The sequence below is a fragment of the Aquarana catesbeiana genome, linkage group LG01 (assembly GCF_042186555.1).
Source record: "Aquarana catesbeiana isolate 2022-GZ linkage group LG01, ASM4218655v1, whole genome shotgun sequence".
NCBI classification, from domain to species: domain Eukaryota; kingdom Metazoa; phylum Chordata; class Amphibia; order Anura; family Ranidae; genus Aquarana; species Aquarana catesbeiana.
In genome coordinates, this window is record NC_133324.1 from 589,084,383 (window position 1) to 589,102,856 (window position 18,474).

General features: G+C 41.9%; 1 protein-coding gene across 4 annotated transcripts in view; it reads left to right on the forward strand.

Moving 5' to 3' along the window:
* SLC20A2 (solute carrier family 20 member 2) overlaps positions 1-18,474 on the forward strand; it is a 182,110-nt gene that overhangs the window by 151,820 nt on the left and 11,816 nt on the right. For all 4 annotated transcript variants that reach the window (XM_073598032.1, XM_073598038.1, XM_073598021.1 and 1 more), the window contains exons 5-9: positions 2,285-2,381; positions 5,967-6,086; positions 9,340-9,537; positions 12,305-12,896; positions 15,330-15,515. In XM_073598032.1, coding sequence (XP_073454133.1) covers positions 2,285-2,381; positions 5,967-6,086; positions 9,340-9,537; positions 12,305-12,896; positions 15,330-15,515 — 1,193 coding nt within the window. The remainder of the gene's footprint in view (positions 1-2,284; positions 2,382-5,966; positions 6,087-9,339; positions 9,538-12,304; positions 12,897-15,329; positions 15,516-18,474) is intronic.

An 18,474-nucleotide genomic window follows, 5' to 3' on the forward strand; every position in this document is an offset into this window, starting at 1 on the left:
AGGAGTGGGCTGCGCTCAGAATGCAGGGTTCAGGAGTGAGCTGCGCTTAGAATGCAGGGTTCAGGAGTGGGCTGCGCTTGGAATGCAGGGTTCAGGAGTGGGCTGCGCTTAGAATGCAGGGTTCAGGAGTGGGCTGCGCTTAGAATGCAGGGTTCAGGAGTGGGCTGCGCTTAGAATGCAGGGTTCAGGAGTGGGCTGCGCTTAGAATGCAGGGTTCAGGAGTGGGCTGCGCTTAGAATGCAGGGTTCAGGAGTGGGCTGCGCTTAGAATGCAGGGTTCAGGAGTGGGCTGCGCTTAGAATGCAGGGTTCAGGAGTGGGCTGCGCTTAGAATGCAGGGTTCAGGAGTGGGCTGCGCTCGGAATGCAGGGTTCAGGAGTGGGCTGCGCTCGGAATGCTTGGTTCAGGAGTGGGCTGCGCTCAGAATGCTTGGTTCAGGAGTGGGCTGCGCTCAGAATGCTTGGTTCAGGAGTGGGCTGCGCTCAGAATGCTTGGTTCAGGAGTGGGCTGCGCTCAGAATGCTTGGTTCAGGAGTGGGCTGCGCTCAGAATGCTTGGTTCAGGAGTGGGCTGCGCTCAGAATGCTTGGTTCAGGAGTGGGCTGCGCTCAGAATGCAGGGTTCAGGAGTGGGCTGCGCTCAGAATGCAGGGTTCAGGAGTGGGCTGCGCTCAGAATGCAGGGTTCAGGAGTGGGCTGGGTTCAGGGGGGGGGAGGGGGTGATAAGAAAAGGGTGGTAGAAGACACAGCTATGGGGGTGACCCTGCCAGTAACGGTGTCCTCTGCCTCCTTCACATCACACACATGTGTGTCTTCTGCCCCCCCCCCCCCTTTCCCCTATAGCAGTCACCTCTGCCCCTTCCCTCCCATAGCATAGTGTCCTACACAGCGGAGGCAGTACCTTTCAGAGGGTGGGAGCTGGCAGAGTGACTTTTCATATTAGCAAGCTGGTGATTGGTTGCTTAGGACCACCCTGTGTCCTAGCATCTAATCACCAGCGGTTTAACATAAAAAGTTCATTTGGTCAGCTCCTCCCACCCTCCATCCCGAGCTGTGCTTCGTCCCGGTCTTCGCTGTTCAGAGAGAGAGAGAGAGGTCGGCGGCGCAGGAACCCATTGACGGTCTGCCTGTCACCTGCCTGCTGTCAAGTGGACCGCGATTGACGGGTTGCCGACCTCCGCTCTACAACTCTTTAATAGTGCAGATCGTGTTAAAGTTTTCTTCAACTGTGAGCAGCACAGAGAAGAGGGTGAAAGAGACTGCAGTTGCTGTGCGAGAGCTGATTGGAGGAAAGGATCGCACAGAAGAACTGGGTTGTGAATAGACGAGTTCCATTTTGAGCTCTTCTCTCATGTGTCTTCTCAGAAGTGACTCATGCTGAAGCACCAGAGAGAAACTACACTTAGAACTTTGGAGAGAGATCAGTCAACACTGCAGATGTGTGCTTAGTTCAAATTCCATCACTGAGTTTTACAACCACTTTACACAGGACATTGTTCTTCCCTCCTTATGTTCTGTTACAAAACATTTCTCTCCAGGGGTTCAACGTGGTACATCTTATTAGAGTCTACCTCTCATGTACAGCTTCCTTTCAGCAATTGCCTTCCATAAGGTTCCTTTAGGGACTACCTGCTTCTAGCTCCCCCATTCCTAGGTGAATTAGACAAGGCCTCATTTTAGCCTATAGTCTAAAAGATGGGATTCCTTTCCTTCCACTCTGCTAAATCTTAGTGCTTCATGGGCTTATGTGCATCTGTTTCTTAGATGAGCAAGGCTGTTACCTGGTTTTCTGTTCACACATTAGTTAGGCTTTACCAGGTGCATGTACAGGACTCATATAATGCCAGTTTCAGGTGTAAGGTGCTTCAAGCTGCTCTGAGTCGGCTGATCCTGTTCTTGTCAAAAGACAAAAAAGCAGCGCTCTATGGGTAGGAGCCAAAATTGTGTGTGTATGTATATGTATGTATGTGTATAGATATAGATATCTATATCTATATCTATAGATATCTATAATTTTTTTTTTTTTAAACTTTTTGTTGATCCTGTTCTTGACCCATTGTTATGTGATCCTGTTAATGTTTGCTGTGCTGCCCATCCCGCAGTTGGACTGTTTTTGGACAGCCCATTGTAAAGACTAAAGATCTTTTGTACTGTATATCATGTCTGAGGTTTACAACCACTGTCAATATTTTAAGCTCTTTCCATTGATTTAACTTGCCATATATCTTGGTTTTAACTTTTCTATGACTGGATCTGAAATACCTTCTTTTTTGTTTTTGTTTATTTCAGGAGGATCCAGTGCCTAATGGGCTGCGAGCACTCCCAGTATTTTATGCTGCTACAATAGGAATTAATGTATTTTCTATTTTATTTACAGGGGCACCATGTAAGTAATTTAATTTCAAAGACTTAAAGGGTAACTCCACTTTTGTGAATAATATAGTAAATAAAGAATATAACATAAACAACTGCTACACAAGCCATATTTTGTAATTTAATGTTATTAAAAATTACCTTTTTTCAGTCTGTAGGCGCTGTATTCTTTTGTAGTAATGCAATATGGCTGCCTGGAGACTGTACACAGTTGATGTTCATAACTTCCTCAGAAATGTCCTTTCCTCCTTGTGTGAGATTGGCTCACTGATTCTGCAATATGATGCAAGTAAAGTTTTAGGCATCCTCTGCAATAGGCACTATTTTTTTTTTATTAAGATACTCCCTAAAGGTTAATTGCTTCTAAAGGAATGCAAACACTGCAACTTTACTCATTAGAACACTGTAAGTGCATCAGCTGATTATAGTCTCAGTATTATAGAATCAGTATTCCAAAACAGTGCAACATACAGCTTTTTGGTAAGAACAGAAACTGATTGGTCTGTTTTGTTAACATCCTTGCAATGTATACACCTTTAATCACCCAGAGGGACTGGTGTGTGGTTTCTTTTTTATTTTTTTTCTCCCCTCAACAAAAGTGGAGCTACTCTTTTTAATGTTTGGCTTCTAAAGACCTTGGCATTCTAACTCCACTTAGATATAACACATAGCATATAGGTTCCATCATCTTTTGTTTTGGGCATTCCAATTCTATATTAATTGGTAGAGTGACCCCAATGTGACATACAGTATATGTACAGTCGTGGCCAAAAGTTTTGAGAATGACACAAAAATATTAATTTTCACAAAGTCTGCTGCCTCAGTTTTTATGATGGCAATTTGCATATACTGGACTCCAGAATGTTATGAAGAGTGATCAGAGTAATTGGGATGTCCCTCTTTGCCATGAAAATGAACTCAATACCAAAAAACCCTTTCCACTGCATTTCAGCCCTGCCAAAAAAAGGACCCGCTGACATATTGTCAGCGTTTCTCTCGTTAACACAGATGTCAGTGTTGACAAGGAAAAGGCTGAAAATCACTCTGTAATGCTGATTGAGTTAGAATAACAGACTGGAAACTTTAAAAGGAGGGTGCTGCTTGAAATCTATGTTCTTCCTCTGTTCACCATGGTTACCTGCAAGGAAACATGCAGTCATCATTGGTTTATGCAAAAAGGACTCGCAGGCAAGGATATTGCTGCTACTAAGATTGCACCTAAATCAACCATTTATCGGATTATCCAGAACTTCAAGGAGAGAGGTTCAATTGTTGTGAAGAAGGATTCAGGGTGCTCAAGAAAGTCCAGCAAGTGCCAGGACCATCTCCTACAGTTGATTCAGCTACGGGATTGGGGCGCAACCAGTGTAGCGCTTGCTCAGGAATGGCAGCAGGCAGGCGTGAGTGCATCTGCATGCACAGTGAAGTAAAGACTTTTTGAGGATGGCCTTGTGTCATGAAGGGTAGCAAAGAAACCACTTCAGGGACAGATTGATCTTCTGCAAAAGGTACAGGGATTGGCCTGCTTGGGACTGGGGTATTGCTTTTCTCTGCTGAATCCCCTTTCCGATTGTTTGGGGCATCCAGAAGAAAAACCTGATCTGGAGAAGAAAAGGTGCGCATCAGTCCTGTGTCATGCCAGCAGTAAAGCATCCTGAGACAATTCATGTGTGGGGTTGCTTCTCAGCCAAGGGAGTGGGCTCACTAACAATTTTGCCTAAGAACACAGCAATGACGAAGAACCATCCAAGAACAGTTTGGTGATGAACAATGCCTTTTCCAGCATGATGGAGCACCTGGGGAACAAAACATCAACATTTTGGGTCCATGCCAAGGAAACTCCCCAGACCTTAATCCCATTGCGAACTTGTGGTCAATTCTCAAGAGGCGGGTGAACAAAAAAAACCCCACAAATTCTAACAAACTCCAACCATTGATTGTGCAGCAATGGGCTTCCCTCAGCCAGGATGTGGCTCAGAAGTTGATTGACAACATGCCAGGGCAAGCTGCAGAGATCTTGAAAAAGAAGGGTCAACACTGCAAATATTGACTCTTTGCATAAACATAATGTGATTGTCAATAAAAGCCTTTGACACTTATGAAATACTTGTAATTATACTTCAGTATACCATAGTAACATCTGACAGATCTAAAAACACTTAAGCAGCAGACTTTAAACTTGTGAAAATACATTTTGTGTCCATTCTCAAAATTTTTGCCCATGGCTGTATACAAGACATAAAAAAGATGCAAAAAATAGTCTAAGCAAAGAGAAGTGCCTTTTCTGAATGGTTTCATAACAGAATTATAGCTGCCAATTTTCAGGTCAGGGGTTTGCACGCAATGCAACATATTGGCTGCCTCCTGATTGAGCAAAGTATCAGCAGCGCTTCCTGCACACACATTCTGTCCTTTGCTTTGCAGCAGTGGAAGCTTTCATTTTTAACACGGGAGTATTAAAGCCTTTAAAGCAGGGCTTTTGTGTCAGAGAATAGGTGCAGGAACTCAGACCCCTCCCAACCAACTCTCACCCCCACTCCCTCCCTGGGGTCGGCGTGCTGTGAGCATTGCTTAATAAGGCGAGTGTGGTGACTAACTGAAACAGTGGAAGGTTCTTAAAGGGGCATTGTTAAATTAAAACCTGGGGTGTCTAGCCACACAAACTCACCTATGCACATAAACGCCCACAGCACAATGCCCCCCCCCCCTCCAAAGCTCACTTCTGCAACCCTCCCCCCTCCATATCCATAGTTCACTTTTTTACACCCCCATCCAAAGCATCAAAGCATCACCTCTGCTTCTTGTTCAAAGCACATCTCTGAACTCCTGTCTAAATCTCATCCCTGCACTGCACCACCCACAACAAAAATAGCGTTTTACTTTTGAGCGAGAATAAATATTAAAGTCAATGTGCTCTGTACCCTTTCCCCAATGTTTGCTCTTGTGTCTCTACCCCCCCCCTCCAATACTACTCTTTAATCACTGTTCACCCCCTACCCATTTTTTTACCAATGCTCACCTCTGAACCAATACCCCTCTTTCACAATGCTCACCTTTGCACATTCGCCCCACTCCGCAGTGCTAGTGGCCCACATGCCCTTCAAGAGTGTGGGTGCAGTGCAGAGATCCACAGATGATATTCTTTAATCTAAAGCTGCAAGTGCCAGACACAGCTGCAGCTCAGAGGGCATCAACGTGAGTGCTGTCCCTTATGTCCCGGCCCTGAGGGCAGCAAGGTTTGTGTGGGGGCCATTGGCAGAGCTAAGCTGCACTGTCAGCTGTGTTTCCAAGGACAGTCGATATTGGTGGGCTCAGGGCCAGTGGCAGAACTCTGTTTTTCCACATTTCAGCTGAAAAAAAGCACTGATTTAAAGCATTCCTTTATGTTTATACCCTAATTTGTCATATCATTTACTGCTCACATTGGAGGTGGTGTGGTGCATTTGATTGTATACATTGGATAGAACTGTACTCCTTCTGATTTCAGTGCCTTATTCTGTTATGAGTGTTCAAATATATATGTGCATATGCCAAGCTTTATTTTTGTACACAACAGAGTTGTAAAATAAAAATGTATTTTTGTTTTCTCTTTTTGCAGTACTGGGAATGCACACCTTTCCAGTGTGGGCCACCGCTCTGTTATCTGTAGGCGTTGCCATCTTATTTGCTTTAGTAGTCTGGTTTTTTGTTTGCCCATGGCTGAAAAAGAAAATAGCAAGTACGCTCTTCTTCTTTTTTTCTTTTTTTTTTTTTTTTTTTTTTTTATGGTCCTGTTTTTTTTTATAAAAAAATAATATTATTCCTGCTATGAAATGCCTATCCCTAGATTCCTTACATTTTTTTTGTATGTGCTTAGCCCAGTTCCAAGGTAGTTTTAGTACGTTTAACTCTCAAATACTATGTGACCCTAAAATCACAAACTAACTACATAATATCACATTTAACTGTAAGAAAGTAACCTTTTAGGTGTAAAATCGCCTAATTATGGAATTCTATACTCATAACAATTATAACATGTATTCTGGAAGAATCAGGCAAACTACGAGCTCATGTTTGGTGGTAGTAAGTACAAACTATGGAGTGGAGTTGATTCATTAAAGATAAATTACAGTGCACTGTTCACTTTGCAAGAGAGGTTGCACTCTAAGGGTACCCAGAGTTTAGTAAATGTGGTGAAACTTCACTTTGCAAAGAATACCCAATCACCTGCAAGGGGGAAAAAAAAAATCTGCTTACACATGATTGGATGATGTAAGCTAGCAGAGCGTCACCTTTTGTAAATCAACCCACTATGTAATTCCTACTGATTCCAGTAGCTTATCATGGTAGAATTGTCTTTTATGGTTACATTTTTCATAGGCATTTGTAATTGAGGCTCGGTTCACACTAGGACGACTTGTCAGGTGACCTAGTCGCCTGACAAGTAGCGTCCTGTTCTGTACAATGGAACCGTTCTAAGGGGAGCGACGCAAGTCGCTCCGACTTAGAAAAAGGTCCCTGTACTACTTTGGGGGCGACTTGCATAGACTTCTATACAGAAGTGGTTTTGCAAGTCGCCCAGGCAGTCGTGTGCAGGTCGCCTCGGTGAGGCGACCTGCAAGTCGTGCCGCCCCTAGTGTGAACCGAGCCTTACTGTACAGTAATGTGATATTTTCAAGACTGCTACTTTTCATCGCCTACATCCAGGGCCTGTGGGGGAAAAAAAAGTATCGGGTTGAATTGATTGCCTGGGGTGTTCTTTTGGTTTTGATTTTCTTACATATTTTAGTCTCAAGCTGTCCAAGCATCAGTTGTAGGTCTGAAAACAGAAATCTTTAAATTAGAAGTTGAAGTAAGGAGTTCTTTAAACTGACCTGTACGGAAGTTCTGAAGTCCAACCCACAGCTGGAACAAACTGTTTTGTCCTGATAACCTGGTTTTAGCAAGAAGGAAAAAAACAGATTGTCTGTCTATCTCTCTCTGTCTCCCTTTCTCCTAATTGTATAGTAAAGGACACAGGCAGAGTACTCTTACACCATGGGTTATAGGCGTGTTCCTTCAGGCAATTTGACACTGGTAAAGCTTTAGAGGACACATCCCCTGGGTGCCTCTTTTAAAGACCTACCCCACTAACAGTTTTGTGCTAGTGTCTAAAGGTGATGAACATGTTCTCCTTTTTAATGTAGAAAATCTTCATTAGCTTAACTAGATTTATTCTTTTTTTTTTTTTTTTTTTCCAATTCTTCATTGAAGCCCTCACTTTCTTATGGCAGCACAGAAGAAGTGGATATGGATTGGCACAATGTTGGTAAAAGCTTGGGTGCTATACCCAGACCCCATGCTGTAGGGATGGCCTGTATGGTTGCTTCAGACACTGGCTCCTGCATAGGCCCTCGACTTGACACTTTGTGCAATGTATTGAGCAGAGCACAGGGTGCTATACAGGGCCATGGTCCATTGCAATGAAACCCACTCTCTGCATATCTCATTGGGGACATGCTTATTGGGACACGCAAAGCCTGGACTTCATGACAGTGACTGTAAATACAGGTAAGGCAGGGTCACACTGTATTTATGACAGTTACTGTTAAAATGGGCCTATGTTTAGATTGTTTTTACTTTGCAGTATAAACTTTTCAAACTTGCGTTTGAAAATTCAACCACTTGGAGCTCAGTTTTAAGTTGATCGCCAAGAGTTACATCGCACCACTGGCCACACACTCTTATGCCACTTCCGGCCTAGAGCCCTTCTAAGGTACTCAAGCGTTTTCCTTCCACCCTTTGGTCGTGAGGATTTGTTACAGGATTGGCCTTCACCAAGGTTACCTTCTACTCTGCACCCTTTTATGTGAGTACCTCACAGGGGAATACCCTCACTTGTAACTATGGCGGAGACCAAGTGAAAGACAAATGCAAAATTGAACTTGAGTTCTCTCTGCTCTGCAGAACCCCACCTTTGAACCTATCTGTGGTATTCCCTAGGCCTAGAGGATCTCTTATGCAAAGTAGCCTTGCTAGGTGTGTTTGTGGAATGGCAACCCCTTCCTGTGAAGAGCTTTCCTTATACTTCACAATGACAAAGTTGTCTTATGCCCAAGGCCATCCTTTTCCTCTAAAGGTGGTCTCAGCATTCTACCTCAACAAAGGCATTGTCTTCCCATCCTTATGTCCTGCTCCTTGGCATCTAAAGGACATTGCTCTACATTGCTTGGATGTGGTCAGAGCCATTAGAGTATGCCTCAAGGCTACTGCTCCAGTCAGACGGATGGATTCCCGGTTTGTGATGGTCTCTTGACCTTGCAATTAACACTCTGCTTCAAAGTCTACCAGTTGTGTATGGCTGCCACCTGGTCTTCTGTTCATACTTTTTCAGAGTTTTACCAGGTGGACGTCCAGTCATCTGCTGATGCAGCTTTTGCCGCAAGATTCTTGAAGCGGCTCTCACCCTTGTTCCTGTTAGCATAGTACTGTTTGCCACATTGTTGACCACCCTTCCTGTTCATTTCCTGGGTATGTGCCATGGTGTATGAGTACTCTGCCTGTGTCCTGTACAGTATGATTGAGGTAAGGAAGAATTTTGACTTGCCTGTAAATTCCATATCTTCCTTTTTTTTTTTTTTTTGGTTTACTCCATATTGCTTGCTAGAAAACTGATGAATCAGAGTAGGGTAGGGCTATAGGGTTATGTCCTCCTAAAGCTTTCCAGTGTCCAATCACTGGAAGGTATACACACATAACCCATGGTTTATGAATGCTCTGTTTGTGTTTTGTACTTCGATATGGAATTTACAGGCAAGTCAAAATTCCTTTTTTTTTTCTAGCACTCCTTTTTACTAAAATAATGTACCATGTGTCTGTATAGTAAGATCATTGCCATTACTATTTTCTGTGTATAGTTATCTCATATCATATTTGTTCAGGAAGTACTTTTTGAGCTTGTGTAGTTTCCTTTTGTAATATAAATACGTTTCCGTTACTTGATGTTTGTGCAGGTCGCTTAAAGAAAGATGCACTGTCCCGTATATCAGAGGAAAGCCTTGATAAAATCCCAGATGAAGATGCTGCTGTCTTTAAAGAGTTGCCTGGTGCAAAGGGCAATGATGAAAGTGTGGTGCCTCTTACTAGTGCCACCACTGAAGGTGCTAATGGATCTGACACATTTGCAAATGGAAACACCAGAATACCATATGGTATGACTTTTTAGTGTATTATGCAGATAATTTTGATAAGCTATCATTTACATGTCTGGAAAATAACCACATTTTTTAGCTTTGAATTGAATTACTAGTTTGGGGATTTATGCAATATGTGCTATTCACAAAATAACCAGTGTGCTATCAGTTTTATGTTGCCTAAAATCTATTTTTGTGATTGGTTGTCTTGTGCTAATACATATTGCATTTCGCTTTTTATTTATTTATTTACTTAGACTTCCTGTGTTCAGATGTAAGTGGTACGGAGGCTACATTTATGTCTGATTAAAGTGATATTAAGTGTGGTGTTTGTTTTAGCAAAAAAAAAAAAAAAATGTTCTGCTTACCTACTCTGGACAGAGATATTGCACAGAGCGGCCCCTTCTTTATCTCCTCTTCTGGGGTTCCCCCACTGGCAGTGTCCGTTTCTTCCATCTCCGGGTGCCCCTCAGCAAGCCGTGTGATAAGGGGACACCCGTACACCACATATACACATCACAGCTTGGCCATGCCCCTCGCTCCCTCACAGAATTTAACTGACAGCAGCAAGAGCCAATGGCTCCCATTGCTCTGAGTCTCCTATGAGACCAGGAAGAGAGCAGCCAGGCTATCGCCGGAGCGTGACTCAGGTGACTCAGACTCAGGTAAGTGTTCAGGAATGGGAAGAACCGGTAAAAGTTGTTTTTTTTTTTTACATTTAATGCGGTGTGTGTATATGTATATGTGTGTGTGTGTATGTATATGTATGTGTGTATATATGTATATATATATATATATATATATATATATATATATATATATATATATATATATATATATATATATATATATATATATGTATATATATATATTTATCTTTTTTGAGTTCAGAACCGCTGAACTGATTTATACTGAGAGAAATCATTAGGACAGGTCTTGCCATATGTGGTTCACATATATATTATGGTCTTGCCTAGCAGAGCCATCTCTCTGCTGACAGAGCCCACAGGAAGGCCAATGTGAGTACATTCAGTGTACACACATTATACCAGTTACAGAGAAGCAGAACGTGTGTGTATGGGGGGGGGGGGTGTATACAGAGACTGCTGCTTAATTGAGCTTCGCTGTGTCGGGGGTCAGTGTACAATGTTTATGGGAAAGGACACCAGTCACTATGCAGTTTATGTGGAAGTACAGAGCAAGGAGGAGAAACTGAAGACTGTGTGTGCTTGGTTAGAGATGCAAGGAAAAGGCCAGTGTCAGTGTTCTGGAATCTCACTAGGGAGAGGCTAATTTGTGTGCTGGGGGTTGTATCTCACTAGAGAGAGACCATTCTGTGGAGGCTGATCTCACTGCTAGATCATGCTCTGTTCAGCTAATTTCAAGATTGTTCCTCCAACCTTGGATTCAGCTTTCTGATTGCTGTAACTGTAACATTTAGTTTGACTCCTGACCTGTTGGCTCCCGTTCACACTAGTATGATTTCTGATGCAGCTGCTGTCGTGCAGCAACGTTTGACAATGGAAATCACATTATTTTCTAAGGTGCCCATTCACATCAATGCAGTGCAGTTGTAGCGCATTTTTTGGAAATAGTACAGGTGTTACTTTGCTGCAGGTATAGTGCAGTTTTGTCCCTGTAGACTTCAATGGAATTGCACCAAAATGCATGTACATGCAGTTTTAGTGCATTTTTGGCAAAGTTTTGGGTATAAAATCCAGGCTCCTTCTCCAAAAAAAAAAAAAAGCATTAAAACGCATCAACGTACGAGGTTGCACTACAAAATTGCACTGAAAATCGAATCATCCTGCACTAGTGTGAACCAAGGCTTCGCTTCCATGAGCTCTCATTTCACTGTAAGCCAATTTCTGCTCATCTTGCATTAAAATTTTGAGAATATGCATACCTACAATAAAGTGGTTGTAAAGGTTTAAAAAAAGACACCTGCAGTATCCTCTCTCCCAAACCCCATCTCGATCCAGTGATATGCACGAGGGCAGCGGCTCTCCCGGGTCTCTCCATCCTCATTGGCTGAGACACAATGGCTCCCGCTGCTGTCAATCACAGGCAGTGAGGGGGGGGGCTGTGCATTGTGTGTATTATGGTGACTAAGAGCACAGGGCTCAGGCGTGAGCACGCATGTGTGCCCCCACAGAAAGTGGCTTGCTATGGGAGCACATGGCAGCAGGGGACCCGAGAAGAGGTGGATCAGGGCTGCTCTGTGCAAAACCACTGCACAAAACAGGTAAGTATAGCATGTTTGTTAAAAAAAAAAAAAAAAAAAATGAGCCTTTAATATAATTTTGAGCATATGCTTATGACCTGTTCTGTTCTTCATCTATCCCTCTCCTGTGGGCAAAACTTCCAGTTAATAGTTACTGTTTGTAGTGGTGTTGCTTTTTACATAAGACAGAAGGTGAAGGGGGGTAGGGTTTTAAGTCCACACAGCTCTAGCACAATAATGGAATATTTTTTTAATATTTCATTTGTGGTTGGAAGTAAGCTCCCTTACAGCAGCTTAGGCTTAAGTACAGAATGACTAACTGAAATGTAGCTTGAAGTAAGTTTGTTGCCGTGAACTTCATAAACTTTCACATACAAGGTGGTTCCTTTTTAATGCCACCCTGTAGCTTTGGAGAAAGTAGCTCTACAAGATTGGAGTCTCTGTGCTCTGGACTGTTTTTTTTTTTTTTTTTTTTTTTTTTGCAATAGGTTGACTTTAAAGTATTGTTTTATATTAGTGTAGAAGGTTATGTTTTGATTGTGCCTTTTTCTTTATTACCAGGGAGGGCTGCTTCTATGACAAATGGCTCGGTTAGATCTCCAATCTCCAATGGTACATTTAATTTTGACGGTCACAACGTTAAAAGTGATGTTCATGTGTACCACACTGTACACAAGGACTCAGGGCTGTACAAGGACTTGTTACACAAAATACATCTGGACAGAGTAACTGATGATCGCCCTGCGCATGAAAACAACTACAGAGTTTTGAGGCGCAACAATAGTTATACATGTTACACTGCTGCTATCTGTGGTATGCCTGTTCATTCAACATTCAAATCTTCAGATGCTGCAACTTCAGAAGATAGTGAAAAGTTGGTCACAGACACTGTGTCTTTTTCTAAGAAACGTATCCGCTATGACAGCTATTCTAGCTACTGCAACGCGGTGGCAGAAGCAGAGATTGAAGCGGAAGAGGGTGGAGTAGAGATGAAGCTTGCTACAGAATTAACTGACCAAAATCCAGTTCAAGATGATTCATTAGAAGAGGAGAAAGAGGAGAAAGACAAGTCACAAGTTTACCTCCTTTTCCACTTTCTGCAGATTTTGACAGCGTGCTTTGGATCTTTTGCTCATGGAGGAAATGATGTCAGGTGAGAAGTAGTTGAACTGCCATGTGGCAAATGCATATATAATATAACCTTTTTATAAAAAGGTAATTTTTTTTTTTTTTTTTCGTTTTGTAAAGGCATGTAACCTCTGTCAAGTTTTTATTTGTATGTGTCACCATTATGAAGATTCACCCCTATGTTTGTCCTGGTAACCATTGTTACTTAGACAAAACATTAGTGGGTAAATCCAACATTTTTAGATTTGTAATGGGAGCAATTGAGTGTACAGTATATCATCCAGTGTAGATCAATTTTAGAACTTTCTAAGATGAGATTTCCCTATGCTGAGTCTTTAGGACAGGAAATGAAGAAAAATCTCCCCAATAAGACATATGGTGGTTATAGAAAAGAATCAGTTTTTGTTTTATCCTGCTGTATTTACGAGTTTCTCCTTCAACCACTGCGTGGTCCTTTTTTTGCTTTGCTTTGGGTCATTGTCGTGTTGGAAGGTAAACCTTCCCATTGACAACTTTCTGGCAGAAGGCAGCAGATTTTCCTCAAGAATTTGATGGTATTTTGCCCCATTCATTTTTCTTCTATCCTGACAAGTGCTCCATTCCCTGCTGCAGAGAAACACTCCCATAACTGGATATTACCACCTCCCTGCTTTACTCTAGGGATGGTGAGCTGTATTGGATTTCCGCCAGACATAGTTTGGTGTTGAGGCCAAAAATTTTAGTCTCATCTGACCATAACACCTTTTTCCATGTGGCCTCAGAATCTTCAATGTGTGTTTTTAAGGTGGTCAGATCAGACTACAATTTTAATTATTTGGCCTCAACACCAAGTGTTATGTCCAATACCGTTCACCTTAAGTTTATTTTTATTTTTTTTTACACCAAAAGGCGACAGGGAAGGAAGCCCTAGCACACAGCCTGTGATTGACGGCCTTAGCTCTGTTTCTGTGTGCTGTGTGAAGGGGCGCGTGTCCCTTCTCTCCAATCAGCTCTCACTGGGCTCTGCTATCAGCATGAATCACGCCTGACAAGTTTTCCGGACACCAAGAGAAAAAAGGGTACAGGGGAGGCACCTCCAGCAGATTGACCTTCTCAACTCTGTTCCTGTGTCCCTTCCCTCTAATCAGCCCTCGGAGCTCTCCTCACTAAGCTCTGCAGAGTGTAACTTCAGCCCCCCCCCCCCCCCCCCCCTGTGTTTTTTTTTTTTTTTTTTTTTTTTTTTTTAAAGCTCAGGCATGCTATATAAATTCTGGACTTTGAACGGCTGCATAGAAGGCAAATTGGCAGATAAACAGGTACAACTTAAGTAGGAGGATTTGTTTAATCTCTGTGAGTCACTTGAGGCCATTCCCTTCATTGGGTTATATGTAAGGGTTTATAACCACTTTAAGGTTACACTCTCTAGTTGTGAATTTTCCCTTCAGACATCTACAGCATTTGTTTATAATACTACAGCTGTAGATCGATAGTGGTGTTTTCATCATGTTGTCTAGATGTTTTGTCCACAACAGCGAAATTATAAATACCATTTGGTTGCAAGATGGGTGTAGTTCATTATAACTCTGGCCCCGGGGTAGAACTTGCAAGCAACAAAGTATGTTCTACGTCAGTGTTTATATTAGAATTGTTTTAAATGGAGCACTACTGTAGACTTTTCCTTCTTTGTAATGTGAAGATGCTTCTTTATCATATACCTACCCTGTTTAACTGGAAGTCGTGGCAGTTTCTCTTGAGAGATCCCTTGGTTCTTTCAGAACAGCGTGAATTGTTTGCAACAGGTTGCATGGAGAATACTTTGAGATTTCAGTCAATGCATACATATTGGCATCATGCACTGCCTTTGTTTGGTGGCCACACATTTTATTATGAGGAGCTCCATCTAATGCCAGAGGTGCTACCAGTTTAAGGACTGTGCAGTGTACTTGAGTATTTTGCAGCCATTATAACTTTTTTGGAACCAGTTGGAGATGAGTGCTTGGTGATGGTGCATTATCTTGCTGGAAGTAAACTGGGAGTGAGGTGTACATATGGTCAAGCAACTGTAGTCTGGGATGGTTTAGCAATGTCGAACCCCACATTTCTTGTAGGACAGATTTAATTTGAACTGGATCTATAACCAAAAGTCTTGTATAGGGTAAGGGTTTAAACTCCTATTGGGTGATATTTTTTTTTTTTTTTTTCCTTCGGTCTCTCGCTAAGGTTGTTTTACTACCTGTCCTAGAGAGGCCATGGGAAATGTGGAAGGAATCCACATGATCACTTACATAGTGATACTCCTGAGAGCTATTAAATCTCCAGGGTTTGTCATACAACTGAGATAAATAGTGTTGTATTCCATATAATTATCTTGGAAACCTAATCTTTTTTTCTTTTTTCACTTGGTTTTCTAAATGTGTGTAAATGCTCATCTGGCTTGATATTTGAACTAAACTCTTTTTTTTTTTTTTCCCCATTACAGCAATGCTATTGGGCCCCTAGTTGCTTTGTGGTTAATATACCAACAGGGAGGAGTATTGCAAAACGCCTCTACACCTGTATGGCTGCTCCTGTATGGGGGCGTGGGTATTTGTGCTGGTCTCTGGGTATGGGGTCGGCGAGTCATCCAGACGATGGGTAAAGATCTTACCCCAATAACACCATCAAGGTAAATATTGTACATGCTATTCTGGCTTTTTTGTAGTTATGTGGTTTTCCTTTCCCATTTTAAGAATTGTGGACTAAGATAGGGGGCTTAAGCCCCGTACACACTACTATTATTTTTTTTTTTTTTTCGTTCATCACAGCAGGCTGAACAAAAAAAAAAAAACTGACAGCTCAGGTCAGAGCCACTGTACTAACTATCTAATGTTAGTACAGCAATCTCCTCTGCTATTCTATTGTGTTCTGACAGGGGCAAACACTCAGTTTAGAGCTCTCAGCCATTGTCTGAGAGCTCTGTTCGGGAGCCGTTCGGCAGAACTTTTTCGTTCATGCCCCTTCGACAGAAGCTGACCGAACCAGCTGCAGTACACATAGGCCGAGTGTCAGTAAAAACCGGCCGATGCCACTCGACGTTCGGCTTGTGTGTACGGGCCTTAAGAGTAAATCAGTAAATGATTGATTCAATATAATAGCGTTTAATATATTATGTCTTTTCTTTATATTCTAATGCAACAGTTGATTAAAAAAAGGGTGGAACTGATGCTAGGCTTCTTTTACAAACTATAAAATATAAAAATCTATAGCTTGGTTTTTTCCGAATAGTTGGCTTAAAAAGTGGCAAAAAGCAACGCAATGGACTTTTTGTTAGTATTAGATGTGGTTTGTATATTCTATGGGGCCATAATCATGTTGGAATCGCACCAAGGTAGTACAGGATCCTTTTCCAAAATCACGCTGCGCTAAGCGGTTTTGATGTGAACAGCCACTTTTGAAAACAATGCGATTTTCTATTGACGTGATTTTGTGCGACTCAAGTCACATCTGAAATTGCACTAGTGTGAATAGAGCCTTAATATGATTTATTTCAACTGAATTCAATGAGGTTTGTAAACCAGTTACTCGGTTGGAAATAAAAATCTTTATTCGAAGTTAAAGCTTTAGGAAGTGAAACTAATAGTCAATTGAATTTTGTTAGTGTGTCTAGGTTTTCGCACTCCTTAAAAAAAAAAAAAAAAAAAAAAAGTTTACTCATATGATCAAAATCTTAGACCATAAGCAATCTTTTATGTGTTATCCATTGAAGTCCTATATGATTGTATGTGGGTAACTTATGGCTAAAACAATTGTACTTTAGGAAACGAGCTAGTCTATTTGATCATACAGAGCAAATGTGTCTTTCTCATACAGACTGAGGCAAAGGATTAAAGCCTCTGTCTATATGAGCTTATATCAGGGTTTCTCAACTAGGGTTTAGGAATGGGCCCGGGCATGATTGGATCGAAACCCGCTAGGAAGAGGCACTGCACCGCCAATCATAGGCAGCGTGTGTATGTGCAGCTGATGGTCGGGAAAAGCCTCACTGCTTATGATTGGCGATGTGCAGTGATGGATTACTGGCGGGTTCGAACTGAACACGCCCAGACCTATCACGATTGGGGTTCCACCAGAGGTTGCTCGGGGTCCCTTGAGCAATTTCTTTCTCTCAGATAAGTCCACACAGACACCATTGATCTTTTTAGCTATCTGTAAAGGGGGGGGGGGATTCTTCCCAATGTCTGCAAGTGTAAGAAGCATTCTTCCCACTGACCATCACAATAATGTATCATGAATTGTAGATGTAGTAACTTTTAGCAGGAGCTCCCTGAGACCGGAAAGTTATTTCAAAGGTTCCTCCATGTTGAAAAGGTTGAGAACGGCTGTCCTATATCTAGTTGCGCTTTTTTTTTTTTTTTTTTTTTTCTGCAAGGGCTGTTTACAACACACACATTGCATTTCTCATAAAATGTGGTGACTTCTGACATGTTTCAAGTGTTGCTTTTGAAACATGTAGAATGACATAACTTTAAGTAATTTAATAAAGTTTGTTTTAATAAGCTAATAAATTAAGTAATCCATAAGCTCAGAGGGTAATACACATAAGTTTCTTTGTATGGCTTTGCTCGCTAAGGCATATTTAATGTATAAAGTCAATGTTAAAGTGGATCTTCACTCTATCAATCAACATTGACTATTTTTAATCCTTATGCTGCTAGTTTTAGTAAATAGATAGGAAAGTACATCAGATTTACTTGTTTTAGACTGCTTTTTACATTTCATTAGTTACTTCCTAATCTCCATGCCTAGGCAAATGATGTCATACATCCCAGAAGTCTTCTGGAGGGGAAGAGGGCTTTTTCTCAGATAAGCACACCCTCCTGCCTTCATGCCTAAGCTAAGGGCAGATGGATTCCAGGAAGTAAATTCTACGTGAATCGTATGCCCTTACTCAAGCTGGCCACTGCCAGGGGAGTGTTTTTCATGGGGATTTCTCAGCAAAATAAAGCATTGAGACATGGGTGGATGGGGGTGTTTGCTTTAAATATTAACAAAAAAAATTTAAAAAGCGTTTTTTGGTTTGGTCAGATATTGTAGTTCTGCTTTATGTACACACTTGTTGAAAGAAATTGTGGGATGCAGTTGCAAACCGTAAAGCGTTTGTGAAGCCAAGATCTTTAATGGTGGGATGGTTAGAACCTCTGTCAGGTTTTTAATGCGCTCTGTGTCCCTGCTGGGGAGATTGCCCCTCACTGTTGGTCCTGGTGAGCTGTGTGTCTAGTACAGAAAGTCGAAAATGTTCTTATAATAACAGGAGATGAGTGGAAATCATCCAATGAGGAAATCTGATGACGGCTGTCTAAGAGGTAACTATCCTCCTTACTTTAGAGAAATCTTTGTTTACTTCCAGCTATTTCTCTGGGACAGAAAGTGAAGGGACTTCTTCCCAATGGGACACAGAAAAAAAATTAAGCCCAGGTGATTAAGTGTTTTAATTAGGGAGCACTTTTTTTTTCCCCCCCTCTAAACTACAGCAGAGCCGTGTAGGGTATATAGTTGTGAGGAATGAAGTTCACAGCTTCCTGATATAGTTTTGGGAGCATGCACAGAGAGGCAAGGAGGCAATTGGGTATTGGCTGCAATAGCAA